The sequence below is a fragment of the Cyclopterus lumpus genome, chromosome 10, assembly GCF_009769545.1.
Source record: "Cyclopterus lumpus isolate fCycLum1 chromosome 10, fCycLum1.pri, whole genome shotgun sequence".
Lineage (NCBI taxonomy): Eukaryota > Metazoa > Chordata > Actinopteri > Perciformes > Cyclopteridae > Cyclopterus > Cyclopterus lumpus.
This window is the reverse complement of record NC_046975.1, coordinates 13,262,916-13,287,050: the sequence shown is the minus strand read 5'-3', so window position 1 is coordinate 13,287,050 and position 24,135 is coordinate 13,262,916. Positions and strand designations below refer to the sequence as shown.

At 40.7% G+C, this 24,135-nt stretch overlaps 1 protein-coding gene across 1 annotated transcript in view; it reads left to right on the top strand.

The window, feature by feature from the left end:
- Positions 1 to 19,484, top strand: part of LOC117737082 (dedicator of cytokinesis protein 2-like) — a 90,608-nt gene extending 71,124 nt beyond the window's left edge. Inside the window, exons 27-51 of the mRNA XM_034542728.1 lie at positions 1,349 to 1,447; positions 1,604 to 1,698; positions 2,707 to 2,785; positions 2,866 to 2,966; positions 3,259 to 3,317; positions 3,670 to 3,818; positions 3,984 to 4,069; positions 4,374 to 4,530; positions 6,354 to 6,394; positions 8,610 to 8,700; positions 9,636 to 9,746; positions 10,269 to 10,358; positions 11,236 to 11,340; positions 11,836 to 11,977; positions 13,147 to 13,228; positions 13,324 to 13,408; positions 14,387 to 14,473; positions 14,646 to 14,822; positions 15,338 to 15,421; positions 15,520 to 15,657; positions 16,168 to 16,295; positions 16,666 to 16,861; positions 16,999 to 17,104; positions 17,713 to 17,861; positions 18,359 to 19,484. Of these exons, the coding sequence (XP_034398619.1) occupies positions 1,349 to 1,447; positions 1,604 to 1,698; positions 2,707 to 2,785; positions 2,866 to 2,966; positions 3,259 to 3,317; positions 3,670 to 3,818; positions 3,984 to 4,069; positions 4,374 to 4,530; positions 6,354 to 6,394; positions 8,610 to 8,700; positions 9,636 to 9,746; positions 10,269 to 10,358; positions 11,236 to 11,340; positions 11,836 to 11,977; positions 13,147 to 13,228; positions 13,324 to 13,408; positions 14,387 to 14,473; positions 14,646 to 14,822; positions 15,338 to 15,421; positions 15,520 to 15,657; positions 16,168 to 16,295; positions 16,666 to 16,861; positions 16,999 to 17,104; positions 17,713 to 17,861; positions 18,359 to 18,421 (2,700 nt within the window). The 3' untranslated portion in view covers positions 18,422 to 19,484. The remainder of the gene's footprint in view (positions 1 to 1,348; positions 1,448 to 1,603; positions 1,699 to 2,706; positions 2,786 to 2,865; positions 2,967 to 3,258; positions 3,318 to 3,669; positions 3,819 to 3,983; positions 4,070 to 4,373; positions 4,531 to 6,353; positions 6,395 to 8,609; positions 8,701 to 9,635; positions 9,747 to 10,268; positions 10,359 to 11,235; positions 11,341 to 11,835; positions 11,978 to 13,146; positions 13,229 to 13,323; positions 13,409 to 14,386; positions 14,474 to 14,645; positions 14,823 to 15,337; positions 15,422 to 15,519; positions 15,658 to 16,167; positions 16,296 to 16,665; positions 16,862 to 16,998; positions 17,105 to 17,712; positions 17,862 to 18,358) is intronic.
- The last annotated feature ends 4,651 nt before the right edge of the window (positions 19,485 to 24,135 follow it).

Sequence of the window (24,135 nt, the reverse complement as noted above, 5' to 3'; positions counted from 1 at the left end):
GAGGAATGATTAATCAGATACACAGGTGGAGTAGATGGAGAAGAGGGGGGGGGCTGATGGAATGAAATAGCTTCTGTAATGTAACAATTTGTACATTCATATCATTGGTTATTTCTGTTGTGATCAGTGCAGTTGGGTATTCTTCTCTGTTTTCCTCTCTTTGCCTGCTGCCCCTTTCAGTGTCTTCCTCCTCTCAGCCTCTGGTTGTGGAAAAGGTTTGCTCTCACTTTTCCATGAATTTAGTGTGCTAATCCAGCTCAAGGATTTTGTCTCAGCATAAGTAGTTTCCACACACACTTAAAACTTGAAACTTATTTCCCCTATCTTCCTCTTTCATGTCTGTCTTACTTTCAAAGCGATGCTCACTCATCTGCCCCCTCTCCTGTCTCATGACTCCCCTTCACTTTTTATCTATATCCAATTCTCCCTATTACCAGTTTCTCTGTGTGTTTTTGTGTACTTACCAAGGCCCATATTTAGAGTTAAGTACCCATACGGAGGAGCTAATACCTCATTAAAGACACCAATACAAAAAAAACTGTAAATCAGTATGTAAGTTTGCCCCCGAACACCAGTAGCTGTTGTGAAATCAGGAGCTTTAAATGTTTTGTTTTGGTGGTATTAAATGATAATTTTTTTAATACATCGTTTTACCATGCTATACTATCCCACTGTGTAAAGTGTCACATTTTATTGACCACGTCTTGCATTTCACATTATATGAACAGCGCCCTAGTGTTGGTGCTGGCTTGATGCTCTGTCCTGAATGTCTTTTGTTTTTCTTCTTTACAAAAGTAAAATAAATATTGAAAGGAATTTATTATGAAGCTGTTTGCACTTTTAGCAATTTTGCCATTTTGTGGATCTTTTTCTTTGTTATATAGTCATTTAAAAACACATTTTAAAAATTGTACCAATTGGCAGACGGTCACCATTTAAACTGTAAACTACAATTTAGAAACTGGAGAGGCTGCCCGTTTTCCTGGTTGTGTTTGTTGATAGTAATTCTAGTAATTTGTGAATAACGCGGTGGTAACAACTTGTTCAGACATACAGCATCGTTAAAAGAAAACATCACAGTGACTTGCCCTTTTGTTCCAGGGTCTGTAATATGTGATGACTTTGCTGTTAGGACTGTGACTCAAATTAGCAAGTGATGGAACTGGTGTGAAGTTTTTTATTTTATATTTAATTCAGGCAGCCTTCAACATGTTGCAGCAATAATTTACCCTCAGAGATATTAATGTCTTTGGCTTTAGAAGCACAGCATGCCCTGTGACGCTTCACAGTGCCCAAAAAATAATGCGTCACTTTTTCTCTCTCACACACTTTCACTTTTCCTTTGTAGTCCAGGGTGGTCGCCTGCATGACAGCTATCCTCAGTCAGATGAATGATCGTCACTATGATACATACATTGAAACCTTCGCTGGATCCTCTGATCTAGTGGTAAGTACACACACACACACACACACACACACACACACACACACACACACACACACACACACACACACACACCTGCAGATTTCTGTTAAATACATATCAATGGTAATAAAACATATTTCTCTGTTCTACAAAACACATTCTTCTTCTCTTGCTCAGGACTTCCTGATGGAGTCTTTCCTACTTTTCAAGGACCTAATTGGGAAACATGTGTACCCCTCTGACTGGATGGCCATGATCATGGTACAGAACAGGTACTGCAAGCACCCACATACAGGCCCGCGATTTGAACCATACACTTAGGTGTCCCTCTAACTGAATAGGCCACAACTGCCTCAGTACGACCTGCTATTAGGACAGTGAGGCCTGGTGTTTGTGAATCATAAAAGACATCCACAGTGACTTTTACTTCCACATAAACCCACACAGGATGACTTAGAGATGGTAAAGCTGGGGATCAGGGCTGCGATGATGAAAAAGGCTGAGGTGTGTGTGTGTGTGTGTGTGAACTGCTGCAATGTATTTTTTGTGTGATGTAAGCTAGAGGGGAGGCAAATGGGTCAAAGTAAGAGTGAGGTAGAGGAAAAGACAGGTTGATATGGAGTCTGCAGAGTCTCAGGAAGAGACGTGCAGGTTGGTAGACAGAGAACGTCCCTCTGAAAAGTAAAGGGCAGGGAGAGGGGATGCCAGTCGGCTGTGAATAACGATGATTGATAGATAGATAGTGTTCATGCAGAAAGACTGGGAGCAGATTTGCTATACTTAACTTTAGAAATGCATAAAGTCACAAATCACTGATACACTTGCACACTCTGTGAAGCTGCTATCAATGTGACAGACGCTTTGAATCGGAAGCAATGTTAATACATTTTTAATATATACAATTCTGTTTATGTACTTGCACTTATATTTGATTAAATATTTATTAAATAACTATTTTTAAAGGATTTTTTAATTGCTAATTTTAAATATATATACTTTTATCTCACTTACCCCCATTTGAGAACCACTGCTCTATATGATAGTCAGAATTAATATTGCAGCAAACAACCATTTGCTATAGTGGAGTAATGTCTACCTCAGCAGTAATCTGAGCTTCTCCTTGCTTTGTTGACTCAGCATGGCGGCTGCACTTGCTCTTACTGCTTGTGAGTTTGCCCCTTGTTTACATATATTTATTAATTATTTATCAATAATCAAACTGCTGCATGGGGATGTTCTTTTCCATCATTGTATTGTATTGGTTTATTTTGTGTTATTAGAGTGTTCCTGCGAGCCATCAATACCTATGCAGACACAATGAACCAAAAGTTCCTCAATAACGACGACTTTGAAGTCCAGGTAAGTGTGTTTGTGTGTATTTATATTGACAGCGCCTCTTTCCACATCCCCACTCTTTGACGCTTTTCTTCTTCGTCTAGTTGTGGAATAACTACTTCCACTTGGCGGTGGCGTTTATTACCCAGGAGTCTCTGCAGCTTCAGCACTTCTCATCAACCAAGAGAAACAAGATTCTGGCCAAGTGAGAGACGGGGCATATCATTTCCTTATGTACCACACATACTCCCCCTGCTCTAAGGACACACTCAGTGATTTGTGATCTATTTTGGTCTTCATTTGCTGTTTACACTCCCACTGCCTATTAAAACCGTGTGATGTCGGTAGATAGACATCCAATTTGGTTCATGTCGGGGCAGATTAACGAAGCATTATCTTTGCCAAAGGCCTCAGAGTCTGGAGATGAGAATAACAGTATTGATCTGATTTCTCTTTCTGTCTCTGTTTATGGGTATTGCTGTATCTCTTAATTCAAGATATGGAGATATGAGAGGACTCATTGGATTTGCTATACGGGACATCTGGTACAAACTAGGTAAGAAAATCTAACTGGCCTCGCTGCTTCTGGGGATGCAAACATGTGTGTTTACTCTCATATGAAGACATCGCTATGTAGGTGGCTGAACAGCACAACCAAGCGTCGGTGGAATTTGTTCAAATAGAGAGACAGCATGTAGAGGGGTTATACTCTGGAGATAGGAAGCAGAGTTAAAATGTTATTGTAGAAGGAAACATTGCCCTTGAATTAGGATGTGTTGGTGGTCAGAAACCTGTGGAGCCATTCAGAGGACAGCAGGTGAGCAAGGGGAGATGGGTCAGATATGGTGTTACCTGCATTTACATCACGTGTGTGTGCGTGTGCGTGTGCATGTGTGTGTGTCTTCCAGGAAGTCATAAGATCTGTTTCATCCCCGGCATGGTGGGTCCCATCCTGGAGATGACTTTGATCCCAGAAGAAGAGCTGAGGAGGGCCACCATCCCCATCTTCTTCGACATGATCACCTGTGAACAAGCACATTCTGGAGACTTTCACAAGGTAGAAACACACGCGTGCATACATAAATGAAAGTTAAAGAGACTTAATTCTGCTTGCATAATTGATTGTTTCTTCTTTTCCTTCTCTTATTTTATTTTTCATATTCTCTCTCTCTCTCTCTCTCTCTCTCTCTCTCTCTTTCTCTCTCTCTCTGTTCTTCTATAGTTTGAGAATGAGATCATTCTAAAGTTGGACCATGAGGTGGAGGGTGGAGGAGGAGACGAGCAATACATGCAACTACTGGAGACCATGTAGGCCTCAGCATTTGAACAGAAATGACAATTATAGCCAATAAGGTTATACATTCTATTGGTATACAGTATAAGAATAACAGGGATAATACTGATCAAATATGGTATAACATTTGGCAAATGGTTTACAATTGTCATAAAACATGATTTCAGAGAGTGGATTTCCTGTTCACCCTCTAACGGTTACCTTTGGAGTCCTGTAACTGTTTAACAGATATACATTTATATACTTGCAGCACTCAAACACTGAATATGAAAACCAAATCCTCTGACGATTAACTTGTGAACGCTTGTTGTCTGCCAGCCTGCTGGACTGTGCTGAAGAGAAACCCACGCTGAGGCCACAGGTGCAGCACTTTGTCGCCTTGGTGAAGGGGCTCCTGATTCGTCTCCTTGACTACCGTACCGTGATGAGCGATGACAGCCGCAACAACCGCATGAGCTGCACTGTCAACCTTTTGGTAAGTCACAACTTCTTTGAAGTACGGAATACTTTACAATTGCTGCAGGCTTGAGCAGCTTTATAAATTCCCTCTCCACCACCGAGGTGTTTAAGTGGGCTTTGTTGAAGCGCAGTTAACAACGTGTGTACGGGACAAAGAGGGAAGTTTGGTCCTTGAATTTCACCATATTGCTGTTAGCCTCTCCATAGTATTTTAATTTTGTTTTTTGTTTTCTTCATGATTCATTGATGCTGTGAATCTTTCTAAATCTCCCATATGTTGTGAATCTGGCATGTGCCGCCATGGATTTGAATTTATTGCCACTAACCTTGTGAGGCACTGTACTGTACTTTGTTGATGCAGTATTGAACCCCATAGAAAGGTGCTGGTCTCAGACACTCACACATACACACTTCATTAAACTCATTATTATTTAAATTAAGTTGATGTATGGTAGAACAGACTAGTGAGTGAGTTTGTTCCAGAGACCTCAGTCAATGATCTCATCCCTACCAAAAGAGCCACACAGATTGAACCGTTCATTATGCAACACAGATTTTATGTCTTGTCTTTCATGCCGAAGTCCTTGTTTCCCTTTTCCTCATTTGACTTGTGTGCTGATTGATCTAAAGGAAAAGATTCTTCTCCGTGTCTGGTCTCTCACAGTTTTTGCAGAGCGTTGCATCAGCTCCTGTCTGCTGCACATCTTTTCCAACTGTATACTCAACTTTAGAAACGGATGCCATCTCCCCACCATGCGATTGTCTATACAGGACATTTATATCATATCATGATCATATTTTCCATTAATTTGTTTTTGTTCTTTTATATCTGCATTAACTGTTTGCATTTGGATTCCTAGCAGACATTTAGGAAGATCAGTTAATGATGAGGTTGGTATCTATGAAGTGTTATTTTCCCATGAGGACTTGAGGCTGTTGGCACATGACGGAGATGTTTAACTAGCGCGTGGCAGCAACCTAATAGCGATTCACTTTCATTTGTTTGGCCAGCTAAATAATCCCAGCCCCCGCAGGTTAACTTCACAGGAAGTAAACACACATACGCACAGGTATTTGCTCTGCCTCCTCATGTGGATGCACTCAAAGAAACACAAATACACTGTGACATATTTACAAGAATATACTTAGCGCTGAGGCTAAAATAACCTTGGCCAACCGCAAGCTAAAGGCTTTCCAGAATAACTCATGGACACTTTCAGCTGCTGAGAAAAGCATGTCGGTATTGCAGATAACACTTTGTCCATATAAGATATACAGTATGTACATTTTTAAATGGCTGCCACGCGGTGTGTTGTCGGTTAGGAAAGATAGATGGTAATACTGTCGTTCTACTATTGCATGTTCAAAAGACTGCTGAGAGCAAAACCATCTGACCTACATGTATCATGTATCTGACCTTTGCAAAAATAATGACATAAATATGCTTAGGCTTCAAAGTGAATTTCACAGTAATTGAGCTTGGTTTTTGTGTGTGTGTGTGTGTGTGTGTGTGTGTGTGTGTGTCTCTGCTGACTCGTGATTGTGATGAGAGTTTGGGTTACAGCAGTTCGTTCCACTCCTCTGTTCTCTGTAGACGTCATTAAACTTCATTAAACTGGGAGTTTGTGTTCCTTAACTAACAAATGTGCGTGACTCCCACACACTAACACACACAGGCCATCTGAAGTATAACCCACATAATGCACACAAACCGCCTGTTATAACAAACACTCCTCCACATGAATACAAAACGACAAACTAGTAATCAGTGCAGTGATCCAGAATTATTTAAAATATTTTACACACACGTTGACCCGACTTTTCCTTTTGATTTTGCAGAACTTTTACAAGGACATCAATCGTGAAGGGATGTACATCAGGTATTTATGAGCTGACTTTGACATTAAATACATTTAAGTGGTGCATTTTTGCTGTGTGTGTGTGTGTGTGTGTGTGTGTGTGTGTGTGTGTGTGTGTGTGTGTGTGTGTGTGTGTGTGTGTGTGTGTGTGTGTGTGTGTGTGTGTGTGTGTGTGTGTGTGTGTGTGTGTGTGTGTGTGTGTGTGTGTGTGTGTGTGTGTGTGTGTGTGTGTGTGTGTGTGTGTGTGTGTGTGTGTTGCTTTGTAATCTGACAAGGGATTATATGAGTTCCACTGAATTAATGTCAGAATCCACAGGATCAGCTCTTAGTCTGACTGCAGGGCGAGCTGAGAGAAAGAGAGACATGATTGGTACGAGGGAGAGACGGAGGAAGACAGGATGACGGCAGGAGAGAGAGGGAGGGAGGGAGGGAGGGAGGGAATACAGAACCCATCAGGTCCCGCATGAATTTCTGGGGATAGCTTATGGACATAATTAGTTATCTGTATTTGTGAATGTGAGCTCAACTCTGTGGTTGATCAGCTGCCTCCGTCTATCCTCTGGAGAATACCGTTAACATTTGGCCAGCTTGCCAATTAACATTAGCAAACAAACATAGTTTAATGGAAACGCACATTAAAGCAGTCGGCCTACGTGTTGTATATTACGCCAGAATGTTATCTTACACTGTTCTCGCTATATTACCAGAAGCCATGCATGGATAATAAAACCTCAAACTAATTATGCTCTGGCCCACCGTGTGAATTAACGATCATTAAATTTGCATCTTAATTGCTTACATTTATATTGAAAATGAAACTCATGATAACATGACAACTGATTATTCCCTCAACTGTAATAATGATGTGCTCGGTGTATTAAATATGTATCCTTATAGTATTTCGTCTTTTGCAGTATGCAAGGATTCAACTTTCTTGACTGTGTTGCTCGAACAGGAATCAAAATGTTTTTCCAAAAATGTTTTATCTTTATTTTCTGTCTTAAGAGATCTTTGGAGAGCGGTCTCAATAGGACATTTAATTTATTTAAATATTCCGCAGCCCTGAGTGCCACCTACAATGCCTACAATATAGCACACTAAATAATTAAGAGCTTTTTAGTTTTCTGACTTTTTTTTAATGTACTTCCAGGAATTGTGTCACCTTTTTAATGTTAACACACTACATACTACTCAAAACCTTCTTAGAAGTGGAGTGTAGTGTGGAATTGGTGATAGCTTACACCATGCTTAAAGAGGGTAAACGGCTGTAGTTTTTCTAAATTTATGGACAATCAGCAATGTTTCTAGGGAACAATTTAAGCACACCTTGGCCAATGTTTACACTGAGTAATAATATATTATTTTACTTAAATAAGGGCAACATTAGATTGATCGGAAATGAAAATTCTACAAACTTCCTCTCCCTGAATAAAAAGTTGACTAACACCCAGCTATAGAACAATTGGCCTCTTGCCAAAGTACATTACAGGTGAAAGACAGAGAGATGGAAGACTGAATAGAGGGAAAGGTGGAAGAGCAGGAAGGATGAAGAGCAAAGGTGACAAATAGACAACAGTGAAAACAAACAAAGTAGATGACACTCACACTGTTGTCCTAACCAATAGAACAGGCTGACTCTACAGACAGGAAGTTAGCTGGTTAAAAGGAAAGATAAAGGAGGAGATGAGGTTCAAAAGAATAGAAAGCAAGACCCATCAACACTTAACTCAACGGGATGAACGATTGACCTGAGAGTGCGTCACGCATCTAGAAGACGCTGCTTTCTTGCTTTGTCATCAATACACTGGCTATGTGCCCAAACGCTTTCCTCTGACCGAGAGATACAGAAAAGGATCTTCCTCTTTGTCGGGCTTATAAAACAAAACATTTGGGCTACAAAATATCTGACAGACCGTTAAAAAGACATTGCCTTAAACTGTGCTTTTGTATGTTTGCATGTGTGTGTGCTCTTGAATGTCCCGTCTACGCTGTGTATCTATTTCAGGGTATGTATAGGTTTGTGTGGACATGAATCAGGATGAGTTCATGTCCATAAATAAACAAACACGTGCTCCACTTGCTTCAAGTTGCCCAACAGGGGCATCTAGTGGAGTGATGTATACATTGCATATTAAAGTAACTTGACGTGTGTGTGTGTGTGTGTGTGTACATGTGTGTACATGTGCGTGTGTGTGTGTGTTTGTGTACATGTGTGTTTGTACACGTGTGTGCTCAGGTACCTTTACAAGTTGAGGGACCTTCATCTGGAGGGTGAAAACTACACAGAGGCAGCATACACACTGCTGCTCCACTCTCGTCTGCTCAAGGTAGGACACACACACACACACACACACATATATATATATATATATATATATATATATATTTAGAGAGAGATGGAGGGCTACTCTGTCGTTTTAATGCTGGACCCAGTGTCTTTCGCTGTCTAATCACTTTTCTGTCTGCCACGAACAGAACAGTTTTTTATTAGCTGATAAATTGTTGCTTCGTCGCTGGCCTCCAAAAGATTAAGCCTCAAGGTTAATTTATGTCTCTGCATCGGCCGCCGTGGGTGCATCCCTATGGTGATTGATTCCGTGTGTGCGCAGGTTTTTGTGTGAGCATCAGCGCACGCATGTGTGTTCGATCTCTTTTGTCTCTTCATCTCTTTTATGGGACACTCAGAGGTCCACAGAGAGGAACAGGGGAATAAGGGCATCGTTTCCTTTCTCTCGGTCTCTCTCCTCCTCTCACTGTCTAGAGTCATTACATCAAAGCAGTTGAACTCTATAAAAACATTTTATAATCTCCATTCATCTTCAGTGTCAGCCCTGTCATACCCGCTTCACATTATTAATAAGAGCGGGCTGTAACGCACAGCATGCTCTAATCCTCTTCTTCTTCTAAGCATATAGACCTGTTCCAATAATAAAAGTCAGTTTTGGAGAGATCATTGTGCACTTTTTGTTTAGTTTCTAAATGAATTTCTGCGTAATTTATGTAATGGAAGATTAACTATTGTCTCATCATAATTAATGAACATTGCGCTGCATGTTTTTGTGCGCACTCGGCTTATGACTAATATTGATTTGTTTCCACAAAGACACAAAGCTTTTATTTCTTCTCCGCTCTTGTTTCAACATCTTGATAAATGGGACAGTGAAAAACAAAGTTGGTCTGACTGTAACTTTTTCTCTTTCGTTTCCGCAATACTGTATCTCACTTTATTTATATTTGTATCTCCCTTCTGTCTCCATTCCAGTGGTTAGATGAGATGTGCAGCCCTCAGTTTGAGTCCCATGGCTCGCAAACCCAGCGGCAGCTCAAAGAAACGCTCTACGACACCATCATTGAGTACTTTGACAAGGGCAAGGTCAGCCATGTTCTCGGCTCTTTCATAACAACACCCTCATAGAGCAATATGATGATTTGAACAATGTTGATCAATGCGCTAACATCAAACAGAGGCTTTTTACTCTGAAAAAAAAGTGTTCTGACTTTTACAGAACGATTACAACAATCACAATACTAGGCAAATAACGTTGTTCACTTCAGCGAAAGGCAATAAAATCAGAATTCAATGCACAGATTTATTGACGGGAAAATGTTTCTTTCCTGTATTTAACATTCACAATTTTTCAAGGATGAGACAGTGTTGCAATCATAGTCTCTGAGCGCTACGTTGGTTTTTCATTCATTTTGAATTCTCTGTGAGTGCTTCATGTTCTCTGAAGCAGTGAAAGAGACGTTTCCCTTCACTCTCCAGAGAACCTGCAACAGAGATTTCCACCTGATGAATTCTCACCACGACAGTTGCTGCCGATCTATAAGCAGATGGCGTAATGAAGGACACTTCTTCCTCTCCTTCTGTGCGTGTGTGTGTGTGTGTGTTTAGATGTGGGAGGAAGCCATCACTCTGTGTAAGGAATTGGCTGAACAGTACGAAAACGAGATCTTTGACTACGAGTTACTCAGCAAGAGACTGGTAATGCATGACTATCTCAAACCTTCATGCTGTATCTTCTGCACATGGTCTCACATTTTTCTCTGTATTTCACTCCCTCGTCCTTTTTTTCCTAAATTCCCTTTTTAGATGGTATAGATGTCCCTGGGTATAAGAAACAAAGCTCACTTTGAGTTCAGCAATTTTTTTCACTGGGTAATTTGTCCAGCTGCCAGTCTCTAAATAAATTCTAAATTGCACACAGTTTTCTAAACCTCAGAAGATATTGTCCCCAGTCATCTACACACATACTACCAATGATTCAGCACAACCATTCATCTTTAAAAACAAATACTTACTTGACCCTTCAAGTCCTCCTTTAAATTTATTATCTGAAGAACTGGTTTGAGCTTCCTCAATTACCACATGAACCCCAAAGTGTGATTCTTCGTTGCCAATCATCAGCAACTTAAAACCGCTCCCAATACTTCTTACTTTATCCTCTTAATCACTCTTCTGTTTCTTTCATCTCTTGTCTAAACAATAAAGCAGAAGTCATTCGCTCCATGCCCAAATCCAGCACCACCTTCTCCTCGATGTCCCCTTTACTCAACTCTCTTTTCCCCCTCCCCACAGAGAATTACACTTTTTCCCAACAATGGAAAAAACTCTTTCTTTATACGACTGCAGCAGTGTCTCTCTCTCTGCTAATGTCGAATTTATGTGGTTATATAAATTACAGACATTGCCCTTGTATGCTGTGCATTTTATTTTTGCTCCATCTATCACCCTCAAAGGCATTTCTGCTGAGTGTAGCGTTGTCATTGGCACAAGCTGATAAAACTGCGACGGCTGCACACAGTGCACATCTGAAACTCTCTTCTGAACACCTGCTCTGTCTCTCTCTCCCTCTCGACAGGAGAAGCAAGCCAAGTTCTATGAAAACATTATGAAGATCTTGAGGCCCAAACCAGACTACTTTGCAGTGGGCTACTATGGCCATGGCTACCCTCCATTCCTCAGGGTTTGTGTTTGTCACTGTTGGATGAGATCACAAGGTTTCTTTTCATAGAATAGAAGCAAACAGATTCACACTATGTGTCTGGAGCACGGAGGTATCACAGACTCCCTTCCTTGTGCAAAGAGGTTATCAGCACATTGCAGCAGTGGTTTCTAAACACACCAGTGAGATGATTAACAGAATGGGACATGAAGTACCTTTTAGAGGAGCGTTGTAGATTTCAACAAAGTGCAGAAATAAAATGTTCCACTGTTTATACTCCTTTACTCATTATATATATTTCAGTGCTGTGATTCTCAGGTTTGAGAAAGACAGTTAGTCTGTTTTGAGGAGGCCGGGGTAAAGAAAGGAGACGTGTGCAGTGTCTACCAGCTCTATGTGTACTGACTGGCCTATAAGGAAGTCGAGATAAAAACAGAATGTCCCTTTGTGATCGAAGTAGATTTAAGGGCTTCATCTTTATCATTACCAACACCAGTACATTTCTTGTGGCTTCAGAACAAGGTGTTTATCCACCGAGGAAAGGAGTATGAACGCAGAGAGGACTTTCAGAACCAGCTGATGAGCCAGTTCCCCAGCGCCGTGCGCCTCAACACCACCACCATCCCAGGAGACGACGTCAGGAACTCTCCGCTGCAGTGTATCCTACTGCAAGCATCAGTGAAGTGGTGGCTGTAGCTCAATGGGGAGAGCGACTTGTTCTTTAACCTCAAGGTTAATAGATTTATTGTCTGCATGTTGAAGTGTCCTTGATTTGAACCACAAGGTCGTCTCCTGGTGCTTTAGAGCCAACTGCCCCTTTTGCTTAGCATGGCTTAAATGCAGAGGTTTATTTTGGGATATGATGCTTCTAATAAAGTAAAGTTGTTTTAATAGCACACACATGTATAGTCATATATAGATGAATGGAGCAAACAGAATGTAAATGCTATCAATGGTTTTACAGCCTAGAGTAAAGCAATGCTATTGTTCTAAACCGTTTTGGTGAGGATACAAATTAAATGTACATAAAACATTTGATAAGTAATGTAACCATTTGAATTACTCCATCAAAAAACGTATAATTTATTATTATTTGTTCTTAATAGATGTTTTAAACAGGGCAATAAAGCTGGGGTTTTCTTTCAGCGTGCACAGCCGGTTCACTGCTGGTGAACAAGCCTTACGCTGTACATTCAGCTTCTGATTACAGAGGGACAATATTGTTGAATTTCCAGTCCTGAAAAGCGTTCTTGTCCGACGGCATGGCCCCGCCTTGGCGCGGTTGGCTTGTTGCAGACATAACAGACTCGGGGTGCTTTGAGCAATGCGCATTAATGTGATTGGCAGAGGAGAGGTGGTGCAAATTCAAACCAGAGAATCAATCAAAAAACATAAACATTGTTAGCACATACCGCCAAGTGAATGGAGACTGCCCGGACGTAGAGACGGCTCCTTGTAAGCCATTCTGACCTCTGATGGTGTGAACGGCTTTTTGCTAACTTGAGTTGTCCGTAAATATGTCAAAAGGACATAAAGAGTTAATAATGGGATTAATAAGCAGGTGTAACCTTTTTTTGTTTAGAAACTGTAATTTAATTACATAATTTTGTTCAGTACCTGTAAAAGAAAACAATGACATTTATTTTGTAATTACATCAATTACATGTAACTAGTTACTCCGTAACACTGCTAATCCTAAATACATGTTTTGTTTACTTTTGCTGTACCTGGAGGTCGGATGCATCTCTCAACCATCAGTCTTATATTCCGACGCACAGATTTAGAGACGCATGTCGTGATGTTCTTTTCCTGAGTGATCTGAACCAGATATCCAGTGTTTCACAGTGAGGCCAGTCCTGGAGATTCCTCCTCGCCTGAAGAGCAAACCTGTTCCCGACCAGATTATCAAGTTTGTTAAACAACATGTTTTTCTGTGAAATGATATGCACTGAAAAATAATAGACAGTCCTGATATTGTCTAGTTCTGTCTTTGTAATGTTGCAGCTTCTACAAGTCCAACTACGTGCAGCGTTTTCACTACTCCCGACCAGTGAGGAAAGGACCCGTGGACCCAAACAATGAGTTTGTTGTGAGTTTGAATGAAAACACTAAAGACTACTGGGACCATGAACGTGTTACATTAACTAGAATGTACTTGCATTGTCTGAAAAGATGAGCTCCTGTTAAAAATAATAATAGATCTGTATAATAGCAGAGTGTGGGATAGCAGATTATATTATATGATTTCAAATGAGCATTTAAGACGCAACGTTTAAACAAAATGTTTTTACATTGATGTATTACAAGGTTATTTATTACCTTTTAGGCGTAATGATGGGATGATAGCATATTAAACACTAGGACCTGTATGGAAATGTACCATGTGATCTCACTCCATGCTAGTTGGTAGAGAACACCACAAAAGGCCTGGGCCCCACAGAATCCGACCAAGAGACTGGATCTGCCTCATAACTCTGACGATACCCTGAAACCCTGCTGGTCCAGACCAGACGATGTGCTGCTACCAACAATACAGCAGTCAGAGGTTATAGTTGATCTACTTTGGTCCATGCATCTCACCAGAGGACGATTCATCCACCATGCTCTTCACTGGTTCCTCTTCCTCCTCACCTGTGGAGCTGCTGGTGGCATCGTTGGGATTGGCCTCTTATGCAAAGAGAAACCACAGTTAATGGAGTCCTAAAAGAAACTGGGGGATGGCCACAGTTAACTCGGGAGCAGAGGAGTAACGCCACTGAAGAGGAAGCTACAGCTAAAAACTGAAGAAGATATACACCCACAGCGAAGACAACAGATGTCCCATTTAGGACTGATTCTCTAACTTTTAGTCTACTGTATAAATGTGTGTAATTTCAGCGCAAACCAGTATACCAGTAAACACTCCAATACAGCAATCTTCTGAACAGGACTTGAGAAATTATGTCTTTAGCAGCATTACATGTCTGGGAAGAGTTTGATACAAGATGAGCATTCATTCATAAGTGGCTGACGCTCAACTTACTGTTTTTTTTATTTACTCTATTTACTTTCCATTCCTGTGTTTTAGTCGATGTGGATTGAGCGCACAACCTTCACCACTGTGTATAAGCTGCCAGGGATCCTGCGCTGGTTTGAGGCGACTGACATGAAACATGTAAGTATGTGTGTGTGTGTGGGTGGGGGGTTTACTCCATGTTTGCTGTGAGCTATTGCCTCCAGTGTTGCGTGGTCAAGTGTCACCACCACTGATTAAAAGATATCTTTCTTTCTTTTCTTCTTCCCCCCCCCCACCTCTTCTCTTTCCACCACTCTGCTTCTCTGTCCAGACTACCTTGTCTCCATTGGAGAATGCCATAGAGACGATGGAGTCCACCAATGAGAAGATTCTGACCATGATTAACCAATATCAGACTGATTGGACCCTTCCCATCAACCCCCTCTCTATGCTGCTCAATGGCATCGTGGACCCAGCTGTCATGGGCGGCTTTGCCAAGTATGAAAAGGTAAAATGTAAAGAATCAACCCAATTTCTAACCCTCTGCTATGACGATGGTCACATTGTTTTTTATGATAGTCTGGGGGCATTGGAGTTTACAATCCATTGTTTATCTCAAGTTTATTTTGATTATGGCTTGCTTTTCATAGGCTTTGATTTTGTATCTAAAAAAGCTATGATTCATTGAGTGTGTAGAAAAAGATTCAACCACCTCACCTTTTTTATTTATATATACAGACTATCTCAGCTTCAGAGTACATTCAGTATCACTTCCTGAGGGTGACTTACATAGAAATGAAAAATTACATTAAATACAAGGAACTTATTCGGGTAGTAGTAGAGTTCATCCTCAAACGGTGAGATAATATCACGCACAGGTTGAATTCAGGGGCCCAAGAAAAGTGCACATGTGGGTGGAAAAGATTTAATTCATTTACAAACTGAACAGGTTATTGGGCAGGTGATATGTATAGCCGCAATCTGTTAAATTAGTTTTTAATTATAATTTTTCCTCTGTATCAGGCGTTCTTTACCGACGAGTACAATCAGCAGCACCCAGAGGACAGAGACAAATTGCTGCGCCTCAAAGACCTCATCGCATGGCAGGTACTGAACATGCTAGCACACATTTTTTAATACATGTACACAGACACACATATGAATATGTTGCTTTTATGTGGTCGTTCTGTTGACACCATTTATAGATCCCTTTACTGGGAGGGGGGATCTCGCTCCATGGGAAGAGAGTGATGGATGACCTCCGTCCTTTCCACGAGCGCATGGAGGAGTGTTTCAAGCAGCTAAAGAAGAAAGTGGAGAAGGAGTACGGAGTGAGAGAGCTGGTAAGAACTGATGAGAGAGGGAGAAGAGGCTAAATGTGGGGAGTGACTTTTTAATAAAAGATGGTGTTTCTCTATAATCCAAAACATGTTCTTTTCTGCAAGGCTGGTCAAATAGTTACTGTGGAAAAGCTTCGCTAATTAAGCTGCAAATGAGCTGGCCCAGGCGGATTTAAAAAGACCAAAGCATTTTCAAAAGCCTTTGAGTGTATTGTTGATGTAGGATTTGTACCTTTTTAAATTCTCTACAACCAGAGCATGGTGGGATGCTCTGACTGGCTGAATATGGTCATTAACTTGTAAGCTGGTTCTGCCCTTGAGGAGCGATTAAACTAATGATGGGCAGGAGGGATGCACTGTTTCTAAGAGTAACTCCACTTTGATTACATTTTTGAATGATGTTCTCTTTGTTTCATTGTTAATATCTTCAGTAGTGTCCGTAGAGTAATATCCTTGTTGTCTTGTATATTGTAGTATTGTCCTATAGAACAATGTTCACCTCTCTATTTCCAGCCGGACATGGATAAGAGGAAGTCCACTCGTCCTCGCTCCATGCTGTGCTCCATTCGTCAGTCCATCATCTCCATCTCCTCACTGCAGGGATCTGAGTGTGGGACTCCAACTAAGCTCTATGCAGACAGGTAGCTCTGTCATAAATGTATCCAGTTTTAAAAGTCTGTCTTTATTTTGGGCCCAATCTCCACAATGTTGGACATTTTAGTCCACTGCTGAATTGTGTTTAAGCTTGTTTCTATTTCCATCTTTTTTCATTCCCACATCGATGAACATACTGGATATGTCTCTATGCTTATATGTGAACGCATATATGGCTGTAGTGCAATAAAATGTCCATTAATTTCTAATTAATGGCATAAGGTCAGGCAAACATCTTATCTCAATCTGCAAAGATATATTCTTCATTTACAAATGTACGCCACAACAACGTGGATATACAAAGATTTAATTTAAGCCCCTTTATTTACAACTTGCACCCTTCCTGCCTCCTCCCAGGGATTCCCCCCCAGAGTCGCCCTCCTCCTGGAGCTCCACCTTGCCGCGCTCCAGCGGCAGCATGAGTGCAAGTACAGTGGTGACGGTGGGGGATGCAGAGGTGAAGCTGAGGAAGAGTAAGAAGAAGAAGAAGAGGAGCAGCATGATCTTCATCACAGAGGAAAGAGATAGGACGAGTACACTGGACTCCAAACGGGTGAGACTGAGCTGTAGTGGGAGGTAGACCATGGGATGAAAGATGAAAGGTAGAAAGAAAGAAGTGATTGAGTGTGAGCACTGAGTATCTGTGGAAGTGTTGTTGCTGAATTTTGTGTGATCTCTGTCTCCCTCTAGCTGTCCAAGAAACAGGAGTTCCGCAGTGACACCAACTTGTCTGAGCCGAATGAAGGAAAAGTGTTGCTGACCAACGCCAACTCCAGATCCCTGCCTGCCATCACAGGTGACTAACATACAAACATTACATGGTGCTACCTAGTGTACTGGAAGTGAGTTTCACCTGTAAACCAAGGGCACACAGGGTCAGAATAGAAAGGTATGCCCTGTGTTGTTTTCCTGACACATAAGGTCATGACAGGAATATGCCTGTTTTTAAAATAATGTGTTAAAAACAAATTGGCAAGCTGTTGCAGTAATAGCCTGACCTAAAAGAAACGTTGATGCAAGGTGGCACATTAGTGAGTCAGTCTTGTTGATTGTAATATTTTCAGAAATGGGCACCAGCCTTATTCAGTTTCTACATCATTGCTTCAGTTACATAACCCTTCACCTCAAAACGGTGTATGTGTCTCTCGCATCCTCCCATGTTGGTCCAGGCCAGCTGAGCCAGCATCGACTCTGGTGAGGTGACACCATGTCTGTTGAGCATCGCTGACTACAGCTGTACAGCCTCACTGAACATACACACAGTTCTACCGGTGACACCAGAGCACACAGTTCATCAGCAGAACAGCTTCAGTCACTTTAAATGGTCTGGCTGTAGGAGGAGGGTTCATTGTAAGTTGGTTATGAATGAGACAAACACTAAATCGTCAGTTTTTCTGTGTGGAGGTCTGTCCTTGGCGGTGATGGGGGGCGCAGAGGAGCTGGACTCTGTCAGAGCCAAGAGGGACAGTAAGAGTATGTCTGTCTGTGTGAACTCTGACCGAACAGCGGACAGACGCTCCAAGGGCGTCATCAACCTCCTCTTCAAGTCCAAGGTGAGACCAACAGGTTTCATGCAGGTTTGACGTCCAAGAATCAGAACAGCAGTTTGGGTGTAACTTGATAGGATTTTGGATAACATGCTTTTGCACTTTCTTGCCGAAACTGAAAAGAGAATATTGACAACGCAATGTATGCTGAATATGAAGCTCCAGCCAGGGGAAGGTTAGCTTAGCATAAAGGCTGGAAGCAGATGGAAACCGTTAGCCTCGCTCTGTTCAATAGTACAAATACTATGCTATGGTCATCTACGCTAACTGACTTCATATTTATCCAACAAACATGAGAGTGGTATCGATCCTTTAATCTAACTCTTGGCGAGAAAATTAATATTAATATTTCTCAATATTTATCAGTCTTATCTTGATTATCACAAACAGTGTTACAATGTAAAAGATCTGATCTACTGATATTTTAATATTTTCCAGACATATTTTCAGCTATTTTTACCTCCTACTAAGAGAAAACCTTGTGTTTACATTTGTTTCAACAGAGCTCCAAATCAGAGGACGTGAAGCCCAGTGATTCAGCCAAAGGCAGTGCCAATCATTTCTGAAATCCTTTTTTTATTTTTTATTTCTTGTTTCCTTTACTCATCTTTATGCGTTTGTTTTGCAAAGAAGTTCACACAAACACATTATGCACACACACACTCACTCAGTCTGCCTGGCAGTCTCAGTATTGCTATTGCCTTAATATAATTGATTTTACCTATCAATAAAGACTATTTTTGTGGCGTGACCTTTTCCTGGTAATTCAACTGAACTCTATTTCCACTGAAGCTAAATGCCATCTTACAGCTTTTCAATCAATTCTGCTTCCACAAGAACGAGCGAACACAAACCATCCTCCCACCGTGCTTGATTAAAAAGCTTCTTATTATACGTTTTTTAGCATTGTTGTGACTGACTGAAGTTAATGAGAAAATAATCACTTGATGAGGCACAGAGGTTTACCGTGTCATCCCAAAGGACTTTAAACACACTGCCAAAAAGCTTTGGAGCTGATACAACAAACGAAGTCTAATACATTCACAAATAATAGGGAGCAACAAACTGTGGAGCCCACTGTAGAAACGCTACAGCATGTGTTGTGTGCTCACGGAGATGAGACAAAACTGTTTATCTTTTTTTTTCCAACCTAAATCATATTATATATTGTGCATGAGTTAAAACTACCATTTACTGTGATTTCTAATCTTAAAACGTCAAGCTTAAAAGGAATAGTGTGTTCTGCTAATTGCTTCCTGGCTCTATTTAGTGTATGTTGCTAGTCTGTTCTAGTCTTAACAAAATGATTGCCCTTTTTTATTTTTTTATGTACTTGAGTGAAAGATATGGTGCATTAAAAGTAGTCTCGCAAGTACATGTGACTGAGTAAATGTAACTAGTCACTACTTCTTGTACGCCCATTTCCTGAAATGTTGAGCGAGTGATTCATTATTTTCTGATGATGTCATAGATTTTGCTTGGTCTTTTTGGGGGTCACTTGCCACTGGTAATCTTTGTTGATGTTGCTCGATATGAGCACATTGGTTCCCCAAATAATCTGATCGCTGAGTAAGAGGGAGTGTGAATAATGTATGTAATAAAGGACGGACGGGTCTGCAGTGGCATGAATCTCCCTGGATCTGAGGAACTTTTGTCGGCCAGAGGAAGAAAAAAAAATCAAGAGGGTGTTGAGCTGATTTTGTCTTTTCTCCTGCAGCAGAAGAAAGAATGTGAGTAGGAGAAACACTGCAGCCTTAAGGCCAGTGTGGAACTTTAATGTACAACTTGTGTTATCCCGTCTTCACGCCGCTCGTTGGCGAAACCCACGGGTACAGTCAACCTGCAGGTCCATCCTTTATCCATGCAACACAACACTTCAACGTCCTGACAGATAGTGAGTAAGTGAAGCTGGCAGGATATTAACTGAAGTCTTACTTTCTTCATTGACTTTAGTGACATTTTAATAAAAATATTAAAATCAATTCTTTAAAGAAGACCAGCTGTTGCATACAATGAATATTAATTAGTGGCCAGTGCAGTCAACGAGAGAGATAACAAATCACCTACATTGTAAAAAGGTAATTACGTAAGAAGAAAAAAATCATTTTAAATAAGGTTGTTTTAATGATTCATAGATGTGAATGAATGTCTCCCATTTGCCCTATGGTGGTTTTATGTCCTAACAGCCTCTCTGTGCTCCTGAAGGAGTACAGACATTCAGAGGACAATTAAGAACAACGGAGACATTTTCCTTTCTCTTATTAATACTGACATTATCTGGTGCCACACTGACCACAATGTTTCTCCATTTAAAGTTGCAGAATAGCCTTATACAATTCGTCCAAGTCCTGTACTGCAATACTTCAGTCTGGGGTGTGGATCTGCTGATTAAACCATTGCTCCATGACCACAGAGTGATGATATCAGTTGAGCAAGAAAAGGATGGATGGGTGGCTCAGTCAAATGATACGCGCTGTGTGTTCACAAGGGATGAAAGCGCTGCATCGGATCACTGACCAACAGATTAATTCCCATCTAAAATACCAAGACTGTCATGCAAAGTTATCAAAATACTAATCAATAAAATCTCTTGTGTATAAATGGAAAAATGTGTAAAATATTCCATTTTAAAAGTACAAGAATGGTCGCGACGCTAGAGATTTATTTGACTAACAGACTCATTAATGGCCCATGGCTATATTCATTATATTCATATCAAAGTTAATGATCCTGCGCTGTGGCTTCTTGGGTGTGCCGACAGTAAACATGTCAAAAACTCAAGACACAACTCCTGCAATTATTATTAAGTGTTACTTTGAGCCTCTGAAGACATTTCAGATTCCAATGATTTTCATTGGAGCTGTCTGTTTGTTTGGTGCAACTTACATGTCATATTAATTGGTATAATGTATCGCGTGGAGGCCTGCATGTGCAACAGACACTCAGAGTTTTCTGAAAACAACATAAAAAGACAGCCTGCGTGTTTACCTGGCTAATGTATATCACTTAATCACTAATATATTTTCCTCACAATTAATGATTTATTCAAATATCTCTATATACATAATGTATAAGTAAATACACTAACAGACACATAAATATCTCCATAAGATTCTGCCGCCTCTGGACAGACAGAAAGCCTGGATCTATACTTTAAATAAAAATCAATATAGAAACAAAGCTGTATCTTGTTTGTGCTTCCCCCAGAGAGCTAAAATCATAAAACACTTTAAAGAGTGGATGCGTTTGTTTAACGCTGTTTGACATATTAGTCGGGGAATGTGATTAAAGCACAGTCTAAGGTCTAATTTATTTAGGATGGAGTGAAGTGGTCAGTAAATTATAGATTGAGCTCACTGGAGTTTTCAATATCTATCTAAACTGCGCAGCTGCACTGAGCCTGAGATCTGCAAGCTGCTCGGTGCTGTTGCAGCTCTGAGGATGACAGACACGACTGAGCAGCTCCGCTCTGTCAGAAATCATAATGAATTTCATAATGAGCAGTTCCATCGGCAAACGGTCTGAAGACGATTTAGTATTCATGTGCAGATATCAGTTTAAAGAAATTAATGGGAACGTAATAAAGAAAAACAGTTTTACTAATGTGTAGGCAGCGCAGTGGAAGCAAGCTCATTTACACCTAATTTAGAGCAAATTATAGATCAGCATCCTAAATTCCTCATAAGCGTTGTCATTATTGTAATAATTGTGGCAGTGAAAACGACCCGTAGACCTGAGGATGGCAGGCTCATGTCCCTGAGCACTATGATGAGAGCTGTAGTTATGATATTTCCTCACTAGGGGGCAGTAGGATGTAAGGCTTTAGAGGACAGAGACGAATGACGACACGGATCACCATCATGCATGTTGTGAATCCTCAGAGGAACAGAGCAATGTAAGAAATCATCTGATGAACTGGTGGCTGAATGGAAGATGTTCTGGTCTGTTGTAAGAGCAGGAGAGGTGAGGTCTTTGTGTTCTCTCATTAGAGAGGCGGACCACCCCTGTGAGAATAAAGGCTTCAGTGAATCTCCTGCTGGTGTTTTTAGCTACACACAGCTGCAGGGACTTTCTGCTCATCTCCTCTCCTAGTAAGCAACCACCTCACCAAGATGGCAGCTGGTAGAAACATGAAGGGTAACTCATTACATCCTCACACATCCTGTAGCACATTTAAATGTAATTATGTATATTCTGCAACACAGCTAGAAGTTGCTGGGGTTAACACCGGAGTTGTTCTTGAAGTTCAGGAAAGAACAAAGTGTTATGGGCTCGTTGGTCTTGCATCGTAAATTTCACTTCAAATTGGCTCCAAGATATTAAACTTTCTTCCTCCAGAGTTAAACGTATGCACAATGTCCGTTTTCTCATTTCCTCAGCTCTTACTTTGTCTTTGATTAGCAATGTTTTGATCTATGCTCCCCTTTTTCCAGCCCAGGTCTTCAAATCTATTCCTGTAGTCTTTGTGTGTTTGTGCAAATAAATGGTAGACTATGAATATTGTGGGGAAAGTGCACAAGAAAGCAATTGTGTAGGAAGATATTACAGTGGTATGCAAGGTTGAAGTCTTCTTGTTTCTCCTCAGTCTACTTTTCTCACTGGTTCTAACTGAGCACTTAGTGATTTTTCTTCAATAGTTTTGTTAATTACTGACTGAGTTGTTACTTTGATTGTGTTGTAATATGCACCCAGTTTGATTTCTACAGCCAGTTTCACAGTGCAGTGACTGTCTAAACAGCAACATAACACAACAGCTGCCATTGTCAATGAACTCTGCTGTTACATGTTGACTAATGTGTCAATGAGGAGAAACTGGAAACCAAACACATTAGCCTTTGAGAGCTGCTTCCTATTAATTTCAATTTCACGTCAAAGCTATTGTATCAGATACTTAATAGGTGGGCATTATTAATTATCTCCCCCCTCCAAATATCAGCCTGTGTCTACAGTATCCATTCCAAGACACCCTTTACCTTTTGAAATCCCCCTCTAGTCTGTAGAGTGCAGTGTTGAATGAGTCAGTGATGGGGGAGCAGAAAATGGAACAGTCCTGCTGTGAGTTTTTTTTTTTTAACTCACTTTTTTTTATTTAGTTTTCAACAACAAACAATATGTATTTTCATACAATCGCTTCCTGTCAATTTTTCAGTTTGTTTTGGTACACATGATATTCAGGTACAGTGTACAACACATAAAGAACAACAAACATCAAAGGTGCTCATTCCAAGAATGAAAAGAAGAGGAGAAATGAGGATGATGAAAAGATTGCATAAAATAGAAATTAAATACAAATGATACAAATAAAATAAAATAAATAGTTTGAATAATGATTGTCCACTCCTGAGTGTATGTGCTATATATGCTTTTCATAGAGGATTGTGTATGATGTGTGTGTGTGCACAGAGACAGTTAACAAGAGCAGTTCAAACAGAGGGCCGAGCAACATTCAGTAATAACAATCACTGTAGTAACAATGCTGCGACAGGACCCCACCGTTTGGTAAAGATCGGCTTCTGGAGTCTTAATGAATATGTGATTCGCTCCATTTGATAGATGTCCCATACTTTTTGGATCCATAAGTCGTATGTTGGGGGATCCGGTTTTAACCATCTGATGGTTATACCCTTCAATGCTGCTGTGAGTAATATGTTTAGGAGGTATTTTCTGGCCCTCCCATCCAGGCCTTCAGGTATCACTCCCAATAGTGCTACTGTAGGGTCTTGTTGGATGTCCTGTTGAAAGATTTCTTTGAGGCCATCAAAGACTTCTCTCCAGTTTGTATTTAATTTAGGGCATAGCCAAAATATATGTGTATGATTGGCAGCGCTTCCACAGTTCCGCCAACACAAGTTGGAATGTGTTGGTCCCATCTTAGCTACTATTTCTGGTGTTCTGAAGAATCTGGTGATTATTTTCCATTTGAATTCTCTCCAGGTGTTTGAGTTTGTAACTGTGCGCTCCTTGGTAATCCTTTATCTGACAGCTCATCAACGCAGGCCGTGCTGCTCCTCTTTCTGGAATCGCTCACCAGGATGCATGTGAGTGTAATGTTCCACATGTAATCATGTGCCTGCAGGCTTGTGAGTATGGATTATGTAGATGTGCAACATACTGCAGCACATATACTGTTTAATATATACTGCAGCATTTCGTTCAGCCTAAAGTTGCAAATGACAGGATGATGGAGTGCGTCATTGGATGGACAGGGCAGAGATGAACACTTTTACAATTTGCAGGACTACTGACAGATTTCAATGCACAGTTTAATCTCAGAATTACC